The sequence below is a fragment of the Zosterops lateralis genome (genome assembly GCF_965231275.1).
Source record: "Zosterops lateralis genome assembly, chromosome: 3".
In the NCBI taxonomy this organism is placed as follows: Eukaryota; Metazoa; Chordata; class Aves; order Passeriformes; family Zosteropidae; genus Zosterops; species Zosterops lateralis.
The window spans coordinates 36,698,537-36,725,323 of NC_139764.1; the positions used below are offsets into that span (position 1 = coordinate 36,698,537).

The following is a 26,787-nucleotide window of genomic DNA, read 5'->3' on the forward strand; positions in this document are numbered from 1 at the left end:
TTACATCTCAGATGAATGCTCGCAATCTTGTTCTCTGACAAGTTCTTCCAAGAAAGGTGTTTCTATCGTAGCCTTATGACTCATGCCTGGCATGCCCCTCTTCCCAGGCCAGAAAGAAACAGGGACTTGATCTGTCGTCCATTGACTTCAGTGGACCCTGATCCAGGGGCATAAATCACATGTTTCTACGTAACAATTAAAACATTAATGTTTTAGGTCAGGCTCTAACTCAGTGAAACTGCCTTATAGTGAATAACTTCTTCCTATATGAGAAAGACACTAAAAAAAAAAAAATAATAATAAAAAAGAGATTCAGACTTCTTTAATTCTGAATGTTTTTGAATATGAAATATAGTGATGAACTCCTATGTAACACATGATCAAAGTAAAATTAAGCATTGTTACTTTTCCCCATGCCTGTTGGAGACTAGCCATATAAATTATAAAATAGACCTAGATACAGGAAATCAGATAATGAGATAATCAGAGCTCACAGTAAAATACCCCTGTTAAGACAAAATATTTAAATGAGCTACATTGAGGCATTCAATTGCACTCCTACACTTCATTGTAGCTATTCTTGCATAAATTTTAGTTCACCAGTGCCAAACAGGAAAATTACCTTTAGGAAATGTCCATTGTCTTTTCATTGCCACTTGTTTTCTTTCTCATTTTCTTAATTCTACCAGTTCACTCTCTCATTTTTGGTACCTCATGCTTTCATTCTTTTGTTTCCTCACACTTTTAATTAATGTCACTTCCATTTTAGGCCGATTAATATTGTACTGCTTTTAGCAATTGGACATTTTTTCTAGTGAGCCTGGGATATTTTTTATGCCTCAGGCTTCATGCTCTGCTGATATGAGGCACACCCTTATTTTCAGGACTCTACTGTCATGCCATACAAAATATTAGTTCAAACTTGAGAGAAGAAGACCATGGTTGTGAAATTTATTTTGTGCTAACATTAGATCTTGATCAAAGGGCTAGCCTCTCAGCTGGGAGGCTGAATCAGTCAAGGCAGTGCATGACCCACCCAACATTTTTGTACTCACTCACTTTGTATTCAAATAAAAAAAACCCAAATAAAGTATAAAATTTTGACCACTTTATTTATTGTGCGCTTTTTTTTCCCAGAACTAAATTGTGCAAATCCTTACATGGTGTGTTGGATGTGGGCATTATCCATTTCATTTCAGAGTAAAACATGAATGTAAAGATCACAAACAGTAAAATTGTTCAGACTTGGAAATGCTATTTAACTTTACTTACTCTGTTAACATTGTAAAATGAAGCTGTCCCTCTGCCCCACACCATTAGAGCAATGAATGTATTTTCAGAATCATGCCCATATTCTAATTCAATTTAGAAGAATCATAGTAGAGAAAAGCCCTGAGAAATCTGCTCCTGCCTCACTTTGCCACGTCCAAAGCATTCCGTAAGTACAAGAAAAATGTAGTCCTGTGAGTGCAGCTTGCACAACACTTAATTGGATCCAGTCAGCACTGTACCAACAGCCATGGGTAGGGCTGAAACTGCATCCCTGGCTAATCTGCCCATGGTCACAAAGTCTATAATGACAGGTAGCCTGGCTTTGTGTTGTATATCACAAATACACAAGCACAAGTATGGCATAGAGCTGGGTTTTTCCATGACAATTTAGTTTGAAAGCAAAAACCCTACAGAAAGCCTGCTAGAAAGAAACCCAGGGAAAACACTTAAGGGCCACAGCTCTGCCAAAAATGCTGTTAAGAAATACTGCTCCAAAATCAAAAATTGTGCTGAATGAGCAAAGTGGTCAAAGAATAAAAGCAGATGATGCGGGAGACATCTTCCACCCCCCCTTGATGCTTTCACAGTCAGACACACACACGTATGCAGGCTGCTCCCTCTTGCAGCCTATGGATTCCTGACTATAAATGTCAAGTGAGGTTCCTCATGGTAACCCTGTCAACTCTTCATGTTGACAGACTCTCCAAGTTCAAAAAGTAATTTACCCCCTTTGTACCACACTGAGCAACTCTGCCCATTAAAACTATTATTCTTTTTGTTTAGTGGATTTAAAAACCTTGGCATAACTTCAATGTGATTTTGGTATGATTGCATATGCAATAAAGCAAAAAACCAACAAATTAGGTCAACTTCTGGACTCTGTCCCTAAAACCACTGGGATTTTTTTAAGGAAATGGTTCAGAATTTGGCCTTGATAAAAACAAGCTTTAGCAGCAACATGGTCTGGCCTCAGCCCTGCTACTCAAACCAATGATCTCCCATGCAGGTTCTGTTCCACTCCAGGCTACAGTTCCAGCACCACTCAAATCTGCACTGAGGACGAGGACATTTCATGTGCATGCAGCCACCTGCAAAATAGCAACAAAATGGCTTTGGTAGTTGGAAAACACTTAGAGATGTTAATCAACAATTAAGAGCATTAAAACCAACTGTTTCAGACATTAATTTACCAAGTAAATTATTTAATAAAAGTATAAATCCGAAGAATATTTCCCTAGGCTTTCTAAAACCCACTACTCCTCTCTTATTGGGCTTTAATGTGCTTTTCTCACTTGAGGGACTGCAGGGGTAGGAGGAAATTAAAAAATACTATGCTAGGGGTAGGGAAAAGAGATGATAGTCTGTGACCTCTCAAAGCAGTCCTGGAGGTACCTCCTCAAGGTTACTCTGTGCTAGTCCAGCTGTGAACCAGAAGATAAACAAAATTAAATTATCTTTTGAATTTGAATTCAAAGATTTGCAAGATTTGCAAAGCTGGCAAATCAGGAGATACAGACTTTGGTGGCTGACTGCTGATTATACAAAAATGACATTAGTAATTTAGGTTGATATCTTTTTAGTATCTGAAGCAGTCTTTTGATCATATCAATGGTTTTTGCATGTTGGATTTCTTACTTCTTCATACAATGAGAGCAGCTTTAATTTCTCTGCTCACAACCTTGATCAAAAGTTTATTTTGTAATATATAAAACATTAACATTGTCAAAGGTCATTACAGAAATACACTTCTTATTGAAACTATGTTGCTTACCACACAAAGAGATCTCTTGTATAATTCAAACTGAGAGAAAAGCATGCACTATGAAGAAATGCTGAAATGTCATCTTGGTTTGACTCCAAATGGTGATGGGAGGTGCAGGGAGTGTGTGTTCCCTACTGTATGAGCTGCTACCCTTACACAAATTTTTAAAAATGCCACTTCAGAATGTTTCTCTGAAGGCAAAAACAAACAAGAATTGGTTTATTAAAACAGGCCTGTCTGCTTCACCTGACAGAGCGAGAAAACCACTTGTGATAGCAAGGTCTATTAGTCAGCTTATATCTTTGTGAAAGAAATGCAATGTGCCAGAAAGATTTTTATCTTGTTTAAATGTAAACAAACAAATGGCCAGCCTACATGTTACAGTATATTTAAAGTTTAGATCCAGTCTTCTCCTACAGATTGTATTAAGCCATCACCAGGTAAAACTTATCTCAGTCCTGGCACACGACCCAAACCCAATAGATGCCCTCTGTCAAATGTGTGCCCTCCCTGCTAAGCTACATAAATCACATTATTCCCTGCTACATGGCAGCTGAGATCAGCAGTCAGGAGTGGAGAGTGCCTCAAGCAAGGAGACCTACAGCTCTGTGAGTAGAGCAGCCCTCTGAGAGACATGGTTGTGTTTAAACTCACTCAGACTGGGGGCTTAGCTGTGGGAAAGTGTTCCTCTCTTTCACTTCAGCTCTTACAGGAAAGTTACTGCCATCCAGAAATATTCTTCAATGCCTGTAGCTTATACAGGCTGTTACAGAAAAGTTATTGGCATTGTCACTGTCCCATGTAAAAGACACTGTCCACAGAATATCTGGGGAAGGAAACCAGAATTATTCTCCTGTGTGGAGTTAGTGTTCTCCTCCCAAATGAGGACTGCTGGCAGACCTCAGGATACAGTTGTCAGTCTCTTGACAGCAGCTGTATTTTGCCAGCTCTGAAGTGCTTCTTTAAGTTTACAAATAGAAGCTGGCATGTGCAGTACCCATGACCAAAGAAGGCAAACATTGCACTTTTTAAGCTTCATGCTTTTATTTGCAAAATGACAGAATCAATGAGGTGGGAAGGTCTCTTAAGAGATCATCCAATCCAAAACCCTGCTCAAAGCATGGCAACTCAAATAGAGTTGCAACTCAAAAAGAGTCTAAGACAAAGTAAAGGTCTTACCACTCCTTCAAGCCTAACCAGAAGGGTTTTTTTGTTTGGCTGTGCACAAACCCTTCAATATAAATAGTCATCATTATCATTTGTCCATTTCTAGTTAAAACCTCTCATTTTCAGTCTGTTCTACAAATCTGCAAATAACTTCTTGGCCTAGGGCTCTGTTATCTCTCTTCTGCTGCCCACCTTGCTCTCTACGCTATGCCAAATCTTGTCTCAACTTCCCACTCTTCCATTCAGGCTTTCTTTCCTTCTGCTTCTTGTGCTTGAAGGTGTCTCCCACTTTCCATCTGCTAACTGCCTTCTTTTCTTTCATTAAACCCCAGATTTCAGGATTTTGTCCTATTTCTTCCCCAGTAATATTTCTGTAGTGTCACTGCTCAAAGTGTTCTCCCTTTGCAGTTTATAGTGCCTTATTTGGTGTTTTCAGTGTCCCATGTGAATGCCACAACACTGGGAAGCATCCTCTAAATATCTGTATAATATTTAGGCAATCATCTTAATATATTTTTTATTAAATAACATAAGTACAATTAAGTCTTGTAACAGTATTAACCTATAAAGTACAGCCTATTTACCATTCCTGTTCTTCATTTTAAATATCCCAGTGCCAGCAGATTATTTTTCTTCCTACATGGTAAGCACTGATAATTGCAAACTGTTTGTCAGGACTCATGTTGCTTCCTCTAACTTGCTCCTTTACCGTGGGCATGTGGCTGGGTTGGGATTAATCTCACTGAAATTCAGCCATACACTGTGTAGACATCTACAGCAGAACTAATTCTTCACATCCCACTTTTAGTGTGATTTTCTGGCCTACCTTAAACATATGTTTTGCTTCATCATGAGATGAGTTTTACCCTACAAATGTCTATTTTTCCCAGTGACAATGGAAAGTCTAGAAAACTAGCTGGATGTCCAGTCATATGAATGCTACATCCAATGCCCCATTTTCTCTACCTAAAAAATAGCCAGACATTTTGTGAGGCTTAATTAGTGGTTTTAGGACCAAGTGATTTAGAGTTAGTGTTTTTAAGATAATTTAGATAAGGTGACACAGAGAATTGTTCAAACATTTTGTACTCTCCCCTCTTGGAATAACATTATGCATATGTACATCTGCACATTCATATGTTTATACTGTAAAATGAATTTTAAGATACAGGTAAGTACAAGATATCTAATAAACTTACCATTTTTTTCTACTGGAATATTGCAGTTGGGGCATGGCTTGGTTGTCTTCTTGATTGTTTCTCTAGATGCTTCTTCCCATCGAGCTTGCATGGCTGCATGTTCATCCACGACATAGCCCTGCAAAGAAGGAGAAGGAGCACTCATTGGGGCATCAAGTCGTGCTGCAAAGGCTCCAAGTCAGGTAAAGCAAAAGGGAAGGCAAAGGAGGAGTCAGGTGAATCTGGCTGATAACATCACTTTAGATACCACAGGTTTGATTCTGCTTCAGGGATTAAAGGCCTTTTTGCAAGAAAAGCAAAAACACCAAGAAAGTGCAACATTTGGTAATGCAGGATGGTGGGATGCCTGGAAGGAAATTGTTTTTCATAATAAAGTGTACTCTGTTGTATTGGAGGTCTGAGCTTCATTCCAACGTAACTCTACACAAATATAACAGGCACAAAGAATAAGCATAAAAATTTTGGAAAAGAAGTAAAAAACCCACTCAATGAAAAGCAATGAAAGCTCCTCAGATAGAATGACACAGAATAAAAAAGTCATCATAAAGACAATAAAAGGGATTCCTGTGTTTGTCCTATTTATGACTGGGACAAAATTAGATAATCTACACAAGTGGCCTATTTGGCTGTTTCATACCTAAAATGACAGTACAAGGACAAAAGAGATGGCAGTGCCTTGGGTCATTTCCACCACACAAGGTTGGCAATCATGTGAATGGTACCTATAAACAATGCATGTAGGTTCCAACCTTGAAGCTCTGCTCTCTCCATTCATAATATGGTTTTGTTTGAGCATGTGGGAAAATGATGATCTTAAAACTAATTTATACCAATTCCTGTAACTTCTTAGTGTATACCTTCTAAATACTTATATACTTTTATGTGGATATACTTTAATATTTATTTATAGGGATAATTTTAAAATATATTTATTTCTAGTAAGACAGAAAAAGGAAATTGGCCCAACTTTAAACAATGTAACAATGCCATAACTCCACTTGAATTCTGGTCATCTAGTATTGATAAAACACAGAAGTTGTGTGAGTGAGTAGTGCCTGGATTTTAGTTTTCGGCTGAAACGACCTGAGTTAAAATGTAATAACGAAGATCCACATCTGCAGAAATTTATTTCCAGATCATCTAGTGGCCATTGCAATATGCATTTAAGGAAAACCAAACCAAAACACAAAACAACAAAAACCCCTCCACTGTCTTCTATTAATCAGGAAATATCAATAATATGTTTAACATTATTTATTTTACAGCCTACCTCAGTCTCCTCAGTTTGTGAATGTTTTTTGTTGCTCCTCACTTAATATTCTCCAGTTTGCTTATCTTTTTGATGTAGAGGTGACAAAAGTGAACAAAGTCTTCTTATCTGTATCCTAGAAATGACTTTTAGTTTTGTCTCCCTGCTTGTGGGGAGGGCACTCGGCCCTGCACCCTGCTGGATTATTCAGCAATTCAGCAGAAAGATGACCTCTCTACAACAGCACATTAGTAACTTCTGGGAAATAGAAAAAGCTGCTCAGGCTAATAGCAAAGAACATAATCTAGTATTGATTTTTCAACACCTACATCCTTAAGGAAGGATGACTTTTGCAAGCAATCTGAGGCAGCTCAGGGAGGCAGAGCGGGAGAGTGGGGAACACTTGACCTGGGCCTCAGTTTTCCGGAAATTTTTCCAGAAATAAGATGATATCTCATTTTAATGAGAACTCATTGCTTAACATGCATACAGATGAAAATCACTACAGCAGTGACAAAACATTGCTGTTCTTTTCAGAAGCACTAAATGAGAAGACCAGATGTATTTTAAATTTTTGTAATCAGTCCAGAAGAGCTTCACAGTGGCTCTGTTTTCTCAAAGAGTCCAAATCCAGTGTTTTAATACTTGCAAACATACATTTTTTCTCCATCTTCATGTCTTTGATGTGACCTAATAGCAAAGGACACTGAGGAAAAATTTCACATACCAAATTGCTAACTTTATTTGTATAAACATTTTTGATCTTAGTTCTAAAACCAAAATTGGGAGACCTTAGAAATAACTAAAAGAAACAACTCCTAGCAATTTTATACACATGCATTTCACCAAGAACAAATTGCTGAAAACAGTGGTGAATTATTATTTTAGTGTTTTCCATTGCAAAAATTCTAGCATGAACTAGATGCAGCGCCATGATATTTCAGCCCATTAGAGCTGAAACATACCTCCTATGCCCAGTCTTGCTGAATGCTAAGTTAAAAACTTCCTGCCGCATGAACCAAACACAGAGAAATTACAGTGATGGGGTCCCTCTGATTCAGTGAAGAAATCAGATGGTTTGAATCTCCAAGCCTTCAGTATTCATGTGCTTTATTTATTGCTCCACACCCAGTGATAGCGAGAACACATAGATTTATCTGCATTTTTTCTTCAAACAATAAAGAAAAGGTGTATGGCAATTCATTACCAGTGTCTATTTCAATCATATTCCTACATCCTAAACTAGCAAACCTAATCTCCTTGACAGTGGCCTAGGTCTGTCAAGCAGAGGGGTCTCCAGCTTTGCTTGTTCTGCCTGGTCTTGGACAGGAAGTTCAGAGATGCTCCAGGTGTGCATCACACATCAGTTTGCTGAGAACAGGAGACTTTGATCATTTCTGATGCTCACTCAACACAATATGCTCTAGTTCCACAGTTAGTATGGAATATTTGTCCCAGCACTATGAAAAAGCTACTAGACTTCATCCATGCCACTTTATGAATAATTCTTTTGATTCTCAACTGTGCTGCATATTATGACCAGGAATGAATACTCATAAATAACAGCAAGCAAGAAGGAGCTGCTGTAAGCAGTATTCAATACCCCCCCTGCAGTATTCCCTGAGGGACACAGGAGGAAAAGTTTGTCTTATTATCACTGGGTCACACTGAAGGACACGGATTTACTTCTGTTTCTACACTGAGTCTTTTGGAAAAACTAACAGGCATAAAGGGACCACAGAGACTGCCGAGGACCATACAACAGTACAAAAAATGTACATGGAATGCTTTCTTTGCAGTTAATCAATATCATGCAGTACTGGAAAGAGATCTATAGGGACAGAAAGCATCTTGAAATAGAAAAAGAGTATCCTTCTTAGAGCAGCATCTCATTCAGGTGATAGAGTACACATCGACCTGTCAGTAGAACTACATGGAAGCAAATGAAGAATGTGTTCACGGACAGCAACTAAGAAGTACCATCTAGACTAAAAACATTCATGGGAAGGCTTCTTGTTCAAAATACTGGAATGTTAAATAATGTTAAATTTTGACATCCACTGAATTATATACTGCCTTATGTTAGCATGCTTCTTTTATGATCACGCTTATTTTGCCTGGTATACACAACATCTGAAAACTGAAGGCCCTTAATTCAGAATAGAATATGCAACTGTTAACCTTCATTGTGCTTTGCTTTAAGTGGATGTAATTTCTGCATTCCTGCTTGTTTACCCTTGGTGCTTCATCTCTCCCTGATAAGCAAAAAAGCCAACCCTGTATAACTTTAAAAATGTATCCTAGTTAAGCTTTCTTTAAATCTGAAATACATTTGCTTTTGATCAGAAATGGTTGGTTTTAAGAGAATTTTACTTGAAAAAATAAGCTTTTTATTTAGGGTAAAAGAAATATGTAAAATTATTTTGCTTTAGGTGAAATACAGAATTTTAAAAAGGTTTAGATGTCTCAAAACAGGAAGTGTTACTCATTTTCTAACAAGAATGTGAGAAGAGCTATGTATACTTGAAAGCATTTGAAAGGAAGACAAAGAATAATTCATTGTGCACAAGCAATGTTCATCCTACCATAATATTTAGGTTAACACAGCCCACTAGAGCTAGAGCTCTAAGCAAAAGCAGCCTCAGCTGTTGAAGCTGGATCTACAATGGATGGTGACAGCAATCCAACTTAAATTTATTTTGTCTTCTTGGCTTCAACAGGGCTGTTTTATGAACATGATCACATGAATTAACATACTGTCAAATTTATTGATGCTTTTTACTGCAGGGGGTAATAATAGCAGGTGTGTAGGGCACTAGATAGGCTAGAGGGTTTTGGAAGAAAATTGATGATTTGAGCCATTTAAGAGTCAAAATCTCACAAAGAGAGATGTACACAGCTATGGGACTATTGCTGTATTTTAGAGACAGATTTAGGCTAATCAAAAGGCTAAAATGTGGCTATAGATAAGGAACAGAAAAGATATTCATTCAATGAGAATATGTTTCACACAGAGAAAAAATAGAGGTGCCAGTACTACAATGAGCTGGTTAAATCCACATGAAGCAGCTTTGTGTGAGCCAATTTGTCTAATGTGCCTAGGGAATTCTAACAGAAAATGAAAGAGCTGCTTTGTGATGACAGCAACTAGTTAAAATCAAATTGATATACACAGGGTATTATATTGGATACAAGATGAAAGAGTGCTCTGGTTTGGTGACACTGCACATCAAGGTTCTCACTCTGTGTGTTGCAGCCATTCATATAGTGAATTAAATTCAGGTAGATGGTGAATATTGAATTTGCACTGCTCTAGAGCAGAAAATCTAATCTAGTACAGGTCATTCTTATATAACCGTTTTCCATGAGTGGAATAACGAATGTGCCTTCTCTCATGAGTGGCAACACAGCTGAAAACGACTGTCAGCTTAACCTCATAAACAAAAGCAGTCTGTCACATCTTTTTTACTTTATAGCTGCCCAAAATAGAAAAGCTAAAATTCTCTCTATATAGGTATTGTCTATTTCTCATTAGACAGGAAGTTAAGACCTATTCTCAGATTTCCTCTGGTGCATCTTTATTTATAACACAGAGATTAATTTTGCAGGACATTTCCCGGTTATAGTTATTTTTCTTGCTCCTTTAATTAGGCACCTGTGGGTTGAAATGTCCTGTGCTTGACATTGTGAGTATACAAAATACTAAAATCTTGAGCCTCAGTTTCTTTTTCAGTTGTTTAGGATATTTTAGAAATCAAGCTAGGTGTGCCATTTCTTGTGCAGCCATGTTTTATTTAACTTTTAATGTTTACCTGATGGGGGGGAAAAAAAAAAATCAATGGCCTAATAATAGATGTTCCACATTTCATACTGTGACTCAGGACTGACTGAAAGATATTATGTATGATGAACCTTTTCAGTAGCTTTTCCTTTCATTAAAATGCAGGGAAATAATTAATGTTTTTTTGTGATTAGCATTAACTATTTATCATTTAGATTATCATTAGCTGCTTAGAGACCAGGCTGCACAACCCTACATGCTTGCTGGAAATCTACAGCATGGGAGGTTAGCAGCTGTCGTTCCACAATGGAAAAGGAAGCCTGGCAGGCAATGCCTGTACATTTCATACCCCCTACTGTCAACTCTGAGACCTGCACTCAGGAGGCAATGAGAGGAAAAGATGGGCTGGAGGTTAACCTGCAGCCCAAGTGAGCTGGGAGCTTTTCCAGGAGCTACATTCCAACAACCTTGAGCAGGATGCCAGGTGCTGTGACAGGCTTTCCTGGATGTGTGTGTGCAAGCACAGGGATGTGCCTTTGTGTTGCACCTGTGCAGCAAAAGACATGTCTGGGAAGTGATCCACTGGCTCTGCTCTGAGTCAATTATTTGGCTGAGACATCATGCCTGAGTCAGGTTTGAGCCCAGAAACTCTGGTTAGAGTGCAGCCAGGGCCCTGGAAGTGTGTGCTGATGAAGAGGATCAGGTTTGCCCTGACTCACTGAGGCACTGACTGCTCTGCTTTTGGCTAGGTCTGATGGCTTCCTGGGCTGACAGGGGTGCTAGATAAATTTTATACTGCCAGTTGCAGAGCAGCAAAGCTATTACCTGGATCCTACATTAGCTACCTGAGGACTGTGAGGGCTGAGTTCCAAACAAGGAACAGATGAGGTTTGGTTTGAAGGTGGTGGGTCTGGGAAGGGCTTTGGGATTTGTGCTTAGGGCTACAGCCAGGACAAGCAGTGTCCCACAGGTTAAGAGTGGAGTTGAAGTTTTACAGCACTAGCTATAAATTTACACTGGAAGAGACTGTAGATGAAGGTTTAGAACATGTATCTGTATGCCTCAGTAAAAATGGTGTTGCTGTTTCTTGTAAGAGACCACAGGCTTTGTGCCAAGCCAGCACCATGAGCCTCAGGACCCATCAGGCTTTATCTGAACTTGGCGTGCCTAGAGATTTGGTTTAGCCTGTGACAGCAAGCCTTTAATGACCTGATGACTATTCCCCTGTTCTGCTTTTGCTTTTGTACAGTTTTTGTATTATTGCATGGTTTAACAGTTCCATGTATTTTTGTAACAGGTAGGAATGACCATTATAGATACTATCAGTGAGAACAAACTGTCTCTGACCCTACAATAAAATAACAGCATGGGATGATAGAAGAGGCCTTGAAAATAGAGGCACAGGATGATATGGGAAGCCCCAGCATTATAAACCACACTCAAGTGGTAAGTTACCCAAATACGGCCTTGAAGGATGGGTGAAAACAGTCTTGAGGACAACAAAGGCATAATTGACTTGGGTAAAACACACCAACATTGGCTTGTGTGTCAGAGAAGGAGTCTGTTAACAAATGCGTAAGACTGACTTCAAGCAGGTTATACAATAAAAAGGAAAAAAAAATTCTTACAATATCAACATCATGCTCCTTCTGTTAAAGGACTCATTTTACCAGCCCATCCCAGACTGCAGCTATTGAGCCTAGAATCCAGAAAAGCAGTGGAAGGTTAAAAATAACACCAGGGAAATGTGTGTTACCAGAAAGTTTGCATATCTTTTAACTATAATTTGAACTGTAAGTCCTAATGTTATTGTAAATGGGCTAAAAATACTTCATTGATTAGCTAAGACTGATAAAACTAGCAGTACATTTTTTACTTTGCTTATACTGTGAACATGGTCTGGAATGAACGCCTTTAGCAGGTAATGAGATTTTCAATGTAACAAAATAGCAGAAATTTACATCACCTAGTCTGTAACCTGTGTGCAAGAAATGGGTAAGAATTTTTTTAAAATTTAAGAATTTTAGCTTCATCAGCAGCTAAAGATGACTATTTAAAGAAGGACTTTACTGGATTGCAGGGCCAGACTTGCTAGAACAGACTTCTTCTCTGACTAGCTGGAATTAAGGCTTGGACTAAGTTTAGCTACGTTTTGACAGGATTTTTAAGGAGTTTGATAGGACAAGCTTCTTGGACAAACTTTGTCCACAGAACCAACTCTAAAACATAGTTTTTAATAACACATTTCATCCAGGTTGTGTTACCTTTTTTCCCCCAAAACACTTACGACTCAGTGCCCCATATTCTACTCACTTATTTCCATAGGCACCACTTCTACATCAATGTCATTGCTATTACAGTTTACCTTGCTGGTGTCTCATCAACCTGCCCAGCACCAAAACCATCCTGGAAGCTACTCTGAAAAAGTTCAAATCTAATATGTGGCCACATTTTATTGTCCAGTTGCTAGTGAGCAAGAAGGTGCATTGCTTATCCTTGTAAAAGGAAAACCATCTAGAAAGATTTTATAGTAGGAAAGCTAGGCTAACTTTAAGGTGGGGACTTACAGAGGAAGCTGGTTTATGGCTAGGTTCCCCACCAGTACAGACTGTCTATGTGTGAGGTTAAGAGAGGCCAGGAAGCTTGGTTTTGTGGTGTACATAGCAGGGACTATGCGGTTTATTTTAGGGTTTATTTCTAAACCTAAATCTGGATGACCTTTACCGTGTCACTGATTCCATCATGCACACTGGGCCTTTTAATTCATCAAATATGATTTCTTCTGTCATCCCAAAGTTCAAACGGCTCCAGGAGACTGAAATGGTAACCTTCTCAACTGGTATTGCCACATATAAATTTTATTTTCCCTGAAATAATGTAATTTACACACTAAGATGGGAAATAATCAGTCCTGCACCAGTAAGTAAATGTTTAAGATAAGCTTCCAATGGCCTATCTGGACTAAAAGTAGACATTTCAGCAGGAAGAGAACATTTTATCCTTCCCAATGGGCCATGCAATATCTGTGCACAGATCTGAAAGGTCATGATACACCAGTAGTTACAGCTGGGCTGCTCTCTGCTTGCTTGCTGCCGAGTTTGCCTTTTCTACCCCAGCCAGCAAGTAATGCCATTTAACTTCCTTAAAGCTTCCAAATTCTTTATTTGGACTGGGCTCCCAAAGATCCTCTTGTGGCACGTGCTTTATCCCTCCTATATCCTGCAGTTGTGGTTGCCCTTTTCCTCCTTCCTACCAACTTACCCCATTCCCAATCCTCCTTCACAGTCCCCTCTCTTTACCTCAGCCTTCCTCCTCCCTCCTTTTGACAACTGCCCAAGCACAGGCTCATTTCATCCACACTATTTATGTTTTCTGGACCCTCACAGCTGTGCCATGTCATTTCACATCTCTCTTTCTTTCCCTCTTTCTTGGGCTCCCACTCCATCTGGCAGGTTACAGTCCCTCCAGTCAGTTCTTGGACACTCAAATTCCTCTGTGTCAGGCTCTGACTCTGTTTCTGAGGGCTCTCTTTCTCCAAGTCCTCCCAAACTGGTGCCAGGCTCTGGGGGCACTATCAGACCATGCTGTCCCCTGCTAATCCCTGCATGCTGTCCATGGCTCAGGAACCCGTGCCACTGCCTGGTGACGCTGCTGCAGGGCCTGTCTCCCCCTCCCCAGTCACAGGCCACCTGTGGACCCACCTTCCACCATTTGGGCTCATCCCTGTCCCCAGGCATCCCTGACACATGGGAAGTCCCCAAGAAGTGGCCAGCTCTTGCAGTGCCCCGACACACCTTAGCAGGGCTGCATAGAGCGTCACCACAGCTCTCCATGCTGCCATCAACTACCGGTCACCCAGTTCCCCAACAACTCTCTTTTTTGTTTGTTTTCACCTCTTTCACACTCCTCATGCTCCACCACATTCAGCTCTCTCATGCTGACCTAGGCCTGACCTGTCCACAGGGTTTCATCTTGTTGGACATCAGAGACCTGCAGGCATTTGCAGATACGTGAAGGCAAGAGAAGGTCCTTTCATTGCTGGAGCCACTACAGGCTAAAGCAAACCCTACGTTTTTCTTATTGGAGGTATTTCCCTGAAACTGACTGTGTATCCTGCCCCTGTTCTGGAGAGGAACAGTTCAGTGGCAGTGTGTTAGTTTGATCCTTAAATTTGACTGGCAGAGGTTGTGGCAATAAGATGTCTTGACAAAATGAATGATATGGAAACGATCCAGACAGGAGTCAAATTACATGAGCTGGAGACAATCCTGGAAGTGTATTATTCCCACCTTGAAACAGACCGTGCTTCTACCATGAAACAAACCTTCTCACTGCCTCACCCAGCCCTACAATCACAGGTCTGACACATCGACCTGTGCACCTGGCAGGTGATGCCGGGTGGAACAGACAGCCTGAAAGCACAAGCAGATAAATGTTTACACCAGTTTCAGGGAGAGAGATGGAAGCTGTTCCCCGGGCCGTGCTCTCCATGCATGTCCCATGGCTGTGTGCCGGTACAGGAGTGCTGTGTGCAGGGCGGTGATGCGGTCGGGTGGAACCAGCATCTCACCAGCATCTCCTGCGCTCACCCTGGTGCTGCTGCTCGGTCTGCGCTCCCGGCCAAGGAAAAGGAGGGAAAACATTCCTTCAGTGGCACAGCACCGCCTCGTGGAGATGTTTAATTAGTGCAGCTCTCACTAAGGGAAGAGAAGGCGGGCCTAAGTCAATCATCTTCAGCTTAGACTGGAGTCTCAATGAATCCTGTGCAGTCTGTGGTCTTGTCTATGCAGGAGACCTGATTTGTGTAGGTGCAAGAATTATTCTGGTACTGTCATTCAGCTATTCTGGAACAGTTCCTTGAGAGTACAGGAAATTTTTCAGCAAGAACATTCACCTGAGACTAGAAATGCAGCTGCAGTCAACATTGCTAAGTCTAATTGGGTGCAATTCATGAGTTGTGAGATTGACTCAGATGGGCGAAGTGCTCCCATTGTTATAGGGAAAAGCTACGGCAATATTCAAATATTTTAAATAAATTACTTCTTCCTGTGGTATTCTGATTTTTCCTGGCATACCTTTATCTCTGCCTCAGAAGATGAAAAATTACATGAACTCTAGCTTTCACAGAGCCAAGTTTGTTGAACTAACTTTTAATGTGCCATGACAACTTTCAATACTCTAGGCAAAACTCTAAGCATAAATAACTTAATGAATATAGAGCTCTCTGTTCATGTTGAGATGTATTCAAGTTCTAGCTCAATTTAATTCAGGTAAGACATTGAGCCTTGGCATCCTGCTTTACTGGGATGTTGGATGCTTTAGGCAACTCTCAGTGTCTCTGTTGAAGTGGCTTTGTTTTTTTATATAAATGTGAATTGAAACTGGAAGACTGCTGTAAGGCTATTGCAAATAAAATTTAACTGTTCTTCATAGAGGGCAGCTAAGCTGCAAATCTCCTTATTACGTATACATATGGCTTCAAAAATGGGTTGCACAAATTCATGAAAAAAAAAAATTGGCAATAGCCACTAAACATAAAACACCACATGTGCATCACAAATCACTAGAGGCTGGGGAAGTAGATGGATTTTGGGTCTGATACAATACACATGTTCCAGGTCAACAGAGGTAGATACCCTGACTGACTACACAGATACAGGCTGTTTCATTCTGTCTCAACCAGTATTAATTCTTATTATAAATTAGAAGAGCTTCACTAAGAAAGGTTAAAGAGAGGAATCTCTACACAGGTCATGACCTAATGCAAGGTCTGCAAAGTATGGCATAAGAAGCACCTCCAGGTAGCATATGGCAAAGATTCCCAGTAGAATTTCAGCTTCCTGCCAGTCTCTGTGTTTAGTGAGTCCCCAAAAGGCAGCCTCAGACAGAGCCTGCCTGCAGGAGTTACAGGAGCTTGGCACACCTCCCTGAGAGCTGGCTGGATGCAAGCCTTCATCAACACCTGCCCACAAACTTTTATCTGCCACATTGGACTGTGTGGAGGCTCAGGGCTTGAGTTTCCTCTTAGCATCAAACCCGCCAGATATCTGAATACTAGTTTTCTGCTCCTAGGAGTACAGCCTGGGCATCAAGCTGTGAGATATTTAGGGGATATATTTCCTGTTCTTTCTCTCTTTCAATCTCCTTTTTTTTTTTTAAGTTGGAAAGACTGTGGTTTACATGATTTATTTATTTCAAGGAAAACTTGAATCTCAAACAAAGAGAAATGCCAGGAGAGAAAAGCTATTTCCTGTCCAGATCTATAGCTACAATAGTTACAAAATTATAGAGCAGCCTAGAATAATTATCATCTAACAGCTTGCAGCCTAGACAATCTATTTTTTATTTCTGTAAGCTAAAACATAAATTACCAATAGTATTTTCTGCATAGGCTGTATAAAAGCCCTGTTATTTGGCCCAAACTCACATGATTTCCTGACTGGTGCAGTGAAAATAAGCTGAAAGACTTAAATAAGCAGCAAGACTATACAAAGCCTTTCAAAAGTGTTCACATTGAATAGAGACAACCCTAGAAGCCCACTGGGAAGACCTTTTCTTTATCAGCTGATGGCAGAGCCTTATGTGTTCCTGACAGAACTCAGCTACTCTATCAATCAAAGAGACTGAAATCCAGCGCAAAGGCAATTCGACAACTCCGATGGCTGGAGTAATTAAGCATGAACATAATTGCTTTTACTTAGGATTATAATTAGGACCCATTTGACAAATGTCACTCTGGCTGGGCCAGGGATAACAATCAGGAGTTGTGAGATCCATACCTTCTGGGCCATGGCTCCCTGTGGGCTGAGGAGAGAGTTGCATTTCCCTTCATGGAATTCTTCTTTACATTCCCGGCAGAACACGGACTGGAAAACAAACCAAAGCATGCCAGACATAAAAACACATTAGAGACATAGACAGCAGGTTACAATCATGAAGAGTCATACAACAGATGATCCCTTGCCCTTCTCTTCCCATTAAATTCCCATAATCCTCCTAATTGTGCATCTTACTATACACTCTGATCATTAACACAACAATTTTGCTGTTATGATTATACATTTCATCGGGGAAGTAACGTAAATGCCATTATTAAAAATGAGATTTTACAACATGGTTCATTTAGGGATGTAAAGTCATACTTGATAGTTCTGGGTGTGCTTTTCCTGCTGTGAAATCTTTTTATAGAAGAAGGGTGATGGCTGAAAAAAGCTGTTCTGCTGTATATTGTTTGCTAATGGAAATGGTCTATTCATAGTTCTGAATCAAATGCCTTCTCTATAGAAAACTATTGCTGACTTTGCTAGGGGATGACCACTTTATAAAAGGCCATATGAAATATCATTTTCTAGGAAATTATATCCTTGCCATAGACCTTTACGGGATGGTTTAAAAAAAATCTATAGAAAGAACACAATGATAGGATACTTAACACAGGGTTTAGGCATCTACCTCTAGACCTTTATTGCATTTTTAGCACTTGTTCTGGTATTATCCTCCTTAAATAACATTGTTCTTTACATAAGGCTTAATTGAAAAGTAACGTCTTTTGCAGATAAGTGAAACAATTGTCCCTAGCTCAGTCTGACTGCCTCTGCCACCTAAAGTGGTTCACATGTATCAAGTTCAATGCCTTTTTTTAAGCTCTAAAATGAAGATATCTGACTTGACATGTGTCAAAATCTTTGACCCATCAATGCTGCATTAAATTCTGTGTCCTTGCAGGTAAGGGGAAAAGTCAATAATGTAGAGTGGGTCTCTCTTATGCTGTTTTAAAGCTATGCTGTCTTGATGCAACTCCAGACTCCAAAAGATCTCTCAGGGGTAAGCCATTCTGACTGGCATTATGAGCAAGACTGAAAAAACAGCCTTGATTTTTAGATACAGAGCTGCAGTCACATGTAGTGAATAAAGGATATCAGGAGGACATGACACTAGAACGTTTGTCTGCCAGTAATTCCAGCTTTTGTAATTTCTTTTTGAACTCTTTCAAGCTGTATTTTCACTTTTCTAAGAAGCACTGAAAATCATATTTTATTGTCATGCTAAAGAAACTGCCATTTATGAAAAGAAGCATTGTGCAAGTCCAAAAGGAATGATCCTGTTATTCAGAAAGTCAGGGAAATTTGGAGCAGTGGAGTGGAGTGAGTGTTCTAACTTCCAGAGATATCAGGCCTAATCACTATTTGCTTTCATGTCACTTCTCCCTCTATTTTGTCAACGATCTAAAATGTTTTGTTTTACTTCAACCAACACTGATTTGTTAATTCACTCGTGGTTGTTAGCAAACAGCTTCAGAATGGAGGCACTTTTTTGTGGGGTATGTTGTATGGGAGGCTGCATTGTTGTAATAGAGCATCATTTAAATAAAACAACGATTTGCAGTGCATTAGTGGTCAAAAGTTTTGGGCGTGTTAAACTCTGCTTAAACACATAGAGAGAGGTAATTTAACTTTCCATCTGGATACCTAATGTCTTAAAGACTTGTTATCCCTTAACATTTAAGGTTATGCCTGGGTTTAATTGAATTTCCTACTGTGTATCCTACTCTCTTTTTCCTTTGTGACTTTATTTCCTTATGAGCACATCTGACTGACAAGATTTATCTGATATATTTTGTATACACTTGCTCTATCACTGCCTTATCACACAATGCCTCAGCTTGCTTTCCTTACTCCAATCTCTCTTTTCCCATGCAAACACTATTTTAAACCTTTCATAAACATTGTAAAGGGAGAAATAATGAAGAAAGAGAAGAAAAACAACCAGGGCATATATTTTGCAGAGACATTCTGGCTGGGTAGTTTATGTGGCATTGGTGTTTATTACAATAATAAAATTCATAAGCTCCTGCAGTACTATTTAAGATGTGAAATGCATTTTCTCATTATAGAGGCCATATTTTATACTTGCCTTTGAAATAAATGATCTTCAGTACCAATGTTACCAATGTTTTCCCCACAGGCCTATTGGAAACATTCATGAGTGTATAACTGGGTCTTTCACTAACAATTGTATATCCTGCAAGTAAGTCTGTAAGTGGGCCTGCCACATCCTTGTAATGAAACAAAGCCTGATTTTTTTTGTGAGACAGGATACTCTTTTCGCATCTTATTAGATAATGGATGAGATGTAGAATCAGTTCTGTGGCAAAGAAACACCCTGGAGGCTGATCGGTTTGTCAGAATAAATAGGCATCTCCCAACAGAAATGCATTAAGCACTCCCTTTTTATGGCAAAGCATGCATCATAAAGAAAAGGCATGTCACTTACAGCAAAGAGCAGTTTGTGATAGTTTTATTCATTTTTTACTTTCAGACATGAGAAATATGATAAATTTTCAGTAACAAAATACAGTTGCAGTAAGCAACTGCAAAAATCCTGTCAGTTAACTTGTATTTTATGGCTTCATTAATATTAATACAGTCACTTTGCCCTTGGAAAGGAAAGGATTTGCTGTTCAGTCAGGATTTAATACTTCTGCATAAATTTAATGTAAGTGTTTAAAATTACTGTAAGTAGTGTAATTACTAATAATAGTCACATTTTCTTTTCCTTCTTGTGCCAAAAAAAGACTGGCAGATTGCTGTGATAATATAAACAGCAGATAAACTTTCTATGTCTTTACGCATTTGGCACTTGCTGTTGTTACCCTTGAAAGATTCTTTGGTTGGAAAACAACCAACACAAAGAATAAATCCCAAAGGTTCAAACCTACCCCTGCATTAAAAGGAGGATTAGCAAGGAAATCCCCAAAGCACTTAAGGGATTTAGGCACTGGAAATTAATATAACCTGTGTGTGGGCTATTACAGGCTTTTGAATATCTGTAAAAATGTATGAGATAGGCCCAAGCAGAAATCCTAAATCCAGTGACCTCAGAATATGGAGTATTAAAAACCTCAACAGGGATTCAGATCCTGTTTTAAAAATCCTCCTTTTCTTATGATTATTCAAACAAAAGATAAAATCACACCAAACTCTGGTCACTTCTGTGGAATTCAAACCCAACAGATGATGTCTGCAGTGATGCTGAATAAAAACTAGGGTGGTAAAACAAAGCTTCAGTCTCAGTTATTCCTGACTGGCCCATTTATAGTGTTTTAAGTCTGGAAGTGGGAGCAGAATGTAGCTTTTTTTTTTTTTTTTTTTTTTTTTTTTTTTTTTTTTTTTTTTTGGATGAAAGGAAAATTAGTTTGTCACTTGCATGCTATGCTGCTTGGTTTTTTAGAAGTAAGATTTTACCATTTCTTTTTTCACAACATTTCAAAGATTTGATTTCCCTTGGATTAAGAACCACAGCTCTCATTCTCTCCCTTGCCAACTGCAAATGCCTTTTCTTTGGTCTCTGACAATATCTCCCTTATATATAGTGCTTATAAATATTACTGTTAAAATTATCTTTCTTCCAACTTCAATAAAATACTCATATGCCCTGCACAAAGCTTCAAGTTTGAGCTCCTTTCTTCTATTTTAAAGTTACTCTTCAACTCAGATATTCCTTTTCTTTTTCACCCTTACCTCCATGTGTCTACACAGCAACATTCAGGGAAGTCTGCAGTGAAGCAGTCATAGACGAGGCTGCAGATGCAGTACTGTAGGTGCACTGCTAGGGACTTCTGTGCAAGTAAAAACTCAAGCACATACCCAGATTTCTTACCAGCCTTCTGCAATCCATGTTGAAATCCGAACTAGCATTTCTTCCCTCTTATAGTTATCACTATTGGCTTTGTACTGAAGAGAAGACCATGTTTTGGCCAAGGTGTCTCTTCCAAAGCAAACATTAAGATCCAGATTAAAGACATCAGGTGAGGAAAGATGCATTCAAACCTCTAGTACAGTGTTTCATTGGGTCTTCAAAATCACTTTTAAAATCTGTATATAAAGTTTACTTTGACTCTTCCTAGTTTCAGCTTCCAGCTGCTGTTTTCTGGTCTGCATTTCTCTGCTACAATAAAGATTTTTTCAGTATCCCATACGTTCTTCCTCTGAAGGTGCTTGTGTACTGTAATTAAGATACCTCTGAAGCTTGTTTTACCTAAACAGAGAAACTCCCAAGCTTCTCACTGGTTAAACCATTCATCCTCCCTCTCTCCTCCAGCCCCAAATCATATTCATTGCACTTTTCTGAAGATTGTCTTGTTTTTGTCACTAGTTATATTGGAATAAACTGTATCATTGCTGTGCTGCATCAGCAAAGTTTTTTTATATACTTCTGAATCACTGTTGAGTATTGAATCATGACAAGTTTGCTGACAGTCCCTGTCAAATGCTGCTACCAATATCCTGCTTTGCATAGGTTCATCACAGAAAACACTGCTTTCTGTGATTTGCAGTCCTTAAACCCTCATGACCAAAGCACAATGAGGCATCCATACTGCATTGCCTGACAGATCAGACAATGCTACTGCTCAGACCCCAACCACATCAGTTGGAACCCAGCCCACTAAAACCTTTTATTGATACAATATGGTGATGAATTCCTTATCAGAATATTCTCTAGTTTGAAGTCGTACAAAAAGACTTGAAGAAATTGATTTTGTGCAATTACTTTTTCTTATCAAACTTGTAATTTCATCATAGAATGAAATTGGTTTCTTCTGTTGTAACCTGTTGTCACTGAGAATATATTGACTTATAACATCTTATAAAAATCTACCTTTTGTGCTTTGATCACCCCTCATTCAGTGACGGCTGTCTGGACCCTACACTGCTGATGAGAATTGTGAAAATTAGAAGTTACTGAATACAGGCAGGATCAACATCTTCATCAGTACTGGAGCAAAACTATTATGCAAGCAATGCAGAGGTTCTTTAAACCCATAACTATATGAACAAAAAAACCCCAACATGGATCTCCTCACCTTTCATTTAAAATACAGTGCTTGCAACTTTTGCCTTCTTCCTTAGGAAAATAAGTACTTCAAGAAATCAACCTTCAATGCATCTACTCACTCTTCCTTCTAAAATCGAGCTTGAAACCAAACCAAAAGAGTGCTCCATTATAATTCATGCAAACGCTGAAATAAACCACAGCTGACAAGTGTTAATTCTATTATTTATTGAGCTGCCAGAAAATGCACTTTAAGTGCTCTTGTAATGTGAGAAAGCTATAGTATAGTCTAAAGAGAATCCCAGAGAAGCCATGTGGAACTAAATAGGCATTTTTATGGCTTCAAAAACAGTTGGGTTATATATCACAAATCAAAGCAAAATAAGCGTTCTAAGATACTTGCACAGCTTTGATCACCACAGCATCAGAACATCTTGGAACTGTAAGAAAACCTCTTTCATTGCATGCCAGTGAAGCAACAGAAGACTGCTATTACTGTTTTAGTGACTGAACCCTAATTTGTAGAAAACCTGTGCCACAGATCTCTAAAATCTGAGGATCTTAATTCAGTTGATATTATGTGTACCTAAATGCCACTGAGGATCCACACCAAAGGTCCAAGATCACATAACGGCACAAAAAAGGAGAAGATTTCCAGTTTTTAGACATTGGGCTCCCTCAAAAGCCATCTCAGATCATTCCTCTAAAGAACCACATTCTGGTTTCATAAAGTCAAAACTTTATCTAGTAGAGGTGTAATCAGTGAAGTATTTCCATGCTTCCCCACGCCCCCTTTTGTGAATGAAAATATAATGGAGGAGTGTAACTAAGTAGTCACCAATCACACAGAATATCCGGAGTTCCAACCATCAAATAATTATGTGGTATAGAGAAAATGTATCGTTTTTTGCTCTTTGTCAAAATAACAGGATTTTTTTTACCAGACTTTTTTAACCTGAAGAGTGTTTTATTAAGTAGTAGTAGTACAGATAAAACACTAGATAGGTAAAAAAAATTAATTTTCTTCACTGGATAACATCAGCATCTGGTCAAAAATCTTCCTTGAAGATGTAAAATATTATAAGGCACCAAGTTTCAATCCTAAATGAGCTTTTGTAGTCAAACTATAGGCTGCTGACTGGAACAAACATTTATATTGAAAATATCAGCATGTCTTATGGGAAATCAAAGCAATCAGTAAGTGACAAATAGAATGACCCAAACTGTCTCTCTATAGTGTTTCCATTTAGAAAAATATGGTTTCCAAATGCACTTTCCAAAGTACAAATTATGTTATAGTGACCGAGAAGTACATAGAGATTTTTTTATTTTTCTTCTAGAAAACCCCCAAACCCCAGATTTCACAGAAAAAGATTTTACCATGCTGCATGACTTTCAAGTAGGACAGGACTTAGATCTCGGTTAGAGTTCAGACCTCTGTGAACACAGACTGAGTATTTTTTACTCTGAAACTATGAACTTTATTATTTATTTCCACCCAAAGTCAATTAAAACCACGCCCCCCACCCTCTGTGAAGGTCACAGTCCTTGTCATGCTGCTGCTGTGAACCAGACACCTCTGGTATTGGATTGACTTTGCCTCTGCCACTCTGTTATATCGAGAACCAAGTGTGAGACCATCATCCACACCCCCTGTTTTTGATATTTCTTGTCCTTACAGCAGGAAACTTGAAAAGCAGAATATTTACCATCTGGAGTAGCTATGTTTACTCAGAATTTGTGGCTTTGCCAATTGCCAGTTATAGAAAAACCTGCAAATACTACAATGAAGATAAATGCCACAGTAGAAAAAGCATTCATTTCTAATGACATCAGTTTTATCAGATATAAAGCAATTGCAAAGCATAGTAGTACTTGCAGAGCAATTTTGGTCTTTTTCCTTATAATAAAGTACACACATTTACTATGCATATTTCAGCTAAAATCAAACTTTTGTGAGAAGCATGACAATCTGTCAAAACATGGTTTCAAAAATACAGCTGCATTCTCTGTTCAGCTCTTGCAATCTAAGGGCAATTTGCCATCAATACTATAAGAGGCAATTTTCTATAAACATCAAAAGCTTTAAGCATAGGACTGCATTAAGATTTCAATGTTTTCCTTTTGAATCTGAATGTAAAAGTCTCCTTCCTGACTTCTGCAAAACAACCCATGGGCTCATTTCCTAAGATCTAGATGATGGCATTTAGATCTGAAGTCTCTTCAGTGAATGCTGGTGAGTTTGTGCCTACAGCTAAACATACTGTCTTGGAGCTTGCCTTACATCAGGCAGCATTAACCTTGAAGGTGGGCTGGTTAAACAGACAGCATAAGCTCAGAAAACCTGTCCCAGACCTCTCCAAACCTAATTTGCTGATTTATGTGGACTGGCAATCCTACTTCTGCTTCCCAGCTCCCTTCTTTGTTGCCTTGTAGTCTAAATACTGCAAGAGTTAGAAGAAAAGAAAAAAAGGGTCAGACCCAGGTACTTCTCTCAGAAGCACTTCAGGCCTCTGTGAGAGAAGAGAGAATGCTCTTTCCAGATTTCTGTACCCATACATACACACAAGGGTATTACCCAGGCTTGTTCTTAGTGTGTGGGCTAGGATGTGAGACTTGTTGGCCCATTCCAGAAAATAAAGAGAAGCCTATAAAGCAGAGGTAGTAACACGATTTTGTGGTATACTGAAAGTGTGAAAAATTGTTGTTAGTTGTGCTGTTATGTGCACATAAGAGAGTCATGTTATCACCGAACAATCTACCTGATAGCTGACTACCCAAGCAAACATGGATTCAAACACTGCACAGTTTTCAAAGCAGACCATGGCTTTGATTGTCCAAACAGGTATAGATGGCCCTGGCAGAGTTGCACAGCTCTAACTGGAAGCAGAACAATATTGTGCCCTGAAGCACTAGGAAGGGATGCCCAGTTAGATGCCAACCAAACTACTGCTGGAAAAGGAAGCCAGACAAGCTTAAACAAAGTAAGCAGCTGCCTAGAGCAGCAGGCTGCTAAACCCTGCAAGGCACCCGTGTCCCTATTACTTACCTGTGCCAGAGCTGTGGACAGCAAGCAGAGAGAGCAAGGCTTCTAGCTTGTCATGCTACAGGGGCTCTGACAAGACCTTAGATGTTAAACATTACTACTTTGAGGAGCTCTTCCTAGCCGCAGAAACAGCTGCTGCCACAGAGTCTGACCTCTCCTTTAGGACCAGCTGTCACAGCTACTCATCCTCCTCTGCTCTTAATTCCTTTGTCCTCTCTGCCTTCTCATTTCTGTGCAGCAGTAGCCTAGACTCTTCCACTTCTTCGAGTGGAAAAACTTTGTTTTACTTGTAGGTTGCATTGCTGAGAAGCTTTGGGGTAGCCCTGCTGGAAATCTTACGGCCATACCAGTAATCTGTAGCTAATGCAGTTGTAGCATATTTGGGACCAAGATTGCTCTCTCTACATGGTGCTGTATTATGCTGGGTAGAGGTTTCAGCCCTGCTTGGGGATGCAGAACTGCAGACATCCCTTACTTCCATCTGCAGTACAGACATGACAAAGGAATTTAATTAAGTTCTTTCTGGCCCCACTGGACAGAAAAAACAATTGTGTATTGACTTAAATCTGTTCCCGTTTAAGTAACTTTAGTAAGTAGTACAGACACCTAATCACATCTATCTAGTGTATAATGTTTAGCAATTTCATGCCTGGGTGACTAATAAAATGCAAAGTGGATGCAGGTTAATGTAAGATTTCTACAAATGATTTCCATAATAAATTACAAAGTATTTATATGAGGAAACATTGAAAAAATCCCAATATCATCGCCACCTTATAATTTAATGGAATGTCTTAGAAATCAGATGCAAGAGATAAGGAGATTAGTAATTTATGAATAAGGGGAACAATTTTAAAGCAGTTGGAGATGTAAAATGTATTAAATGGTGATTTTTGTAATCTAGTGCCTATAATTCCCTGGTTTATATCATAAAAGAATGCAGCATTCCACTTAAAACTGATAAAAAGAAAAAAAAAAAAGTAAAATAGAAGCAGAACTATAACTATGTCATATATATAGGCACATATTAAAACAGAAACTATGTGTGTCTCCCACTCATGGTGGTAGAAATCCTCTGTCACTCAGTGGAACAATATAGTATTTACCCCAGATCAGATAAAGTCAGAGCATGAGTCACATTGTAAAGAAAATAAAGCTCGGGTTTATGTTGTCATCACTCAAATGGATACAAAGAAGTAGTGAAAATTTACACAGATGAAAGCATTATTTTTAGGAATTAGGATGCAAAGAAGGAAAATGATAGTTTTCTTGAGATGCCTTTATAAGGGGTAAGACAATGCATTTTATAGCAGGTATGACTGAGTGGCTATTTTGTCCTGCAGAACATGCAACATTACAGCTGTGATGTAAAAACTTGACTTTTTTTTTTTTTTTTTCAACGAAGTGGTTGAAAGCTACATTAACATATCCCTTCTCCCAGGTTTGAAAAAGATTTTGTTGCTGAATGCATGTATCAGT

General features: G+C 39.0%; 1 protein-coding gene across 3 annotated transcripts in view; it reads right to left on the reverse strand.

The window, feature by feature from the left end:
- Positions 1–1,093: 1,093 nt before the first annotated feature.
- Positions 1,094–26,787, reverse strand: part of PRKN (parkin RBR E3 ubiquitin protein ligase) — a gene marked incomplete at its 5' end in the record, with an annotated part of 673,262 nt that continues 647,568 nt past the window's right edge. For all 3 annotated transcript variants that reach the window (XM_083857571.1, XM_083857570.1, XM_083857572.1), the window contains 3 exons: positions 1,094–2,360; positions 5,401–5,518; positions 17,210–17,296. In XM_083857571.1, coding sequence (XP_083713697.1) covers positions 2,251–2,360; positions 5,401–5,518; positions 17,210–17,296 — 315 coding nt within the window. In that variant the 3' untranslated portion in view covers positions 1,094–2,250. The remainder of the gene's footprint in view (positions 2,361–5,400; positions 5,519–17,209; positions 17,297–26,787) is intronic.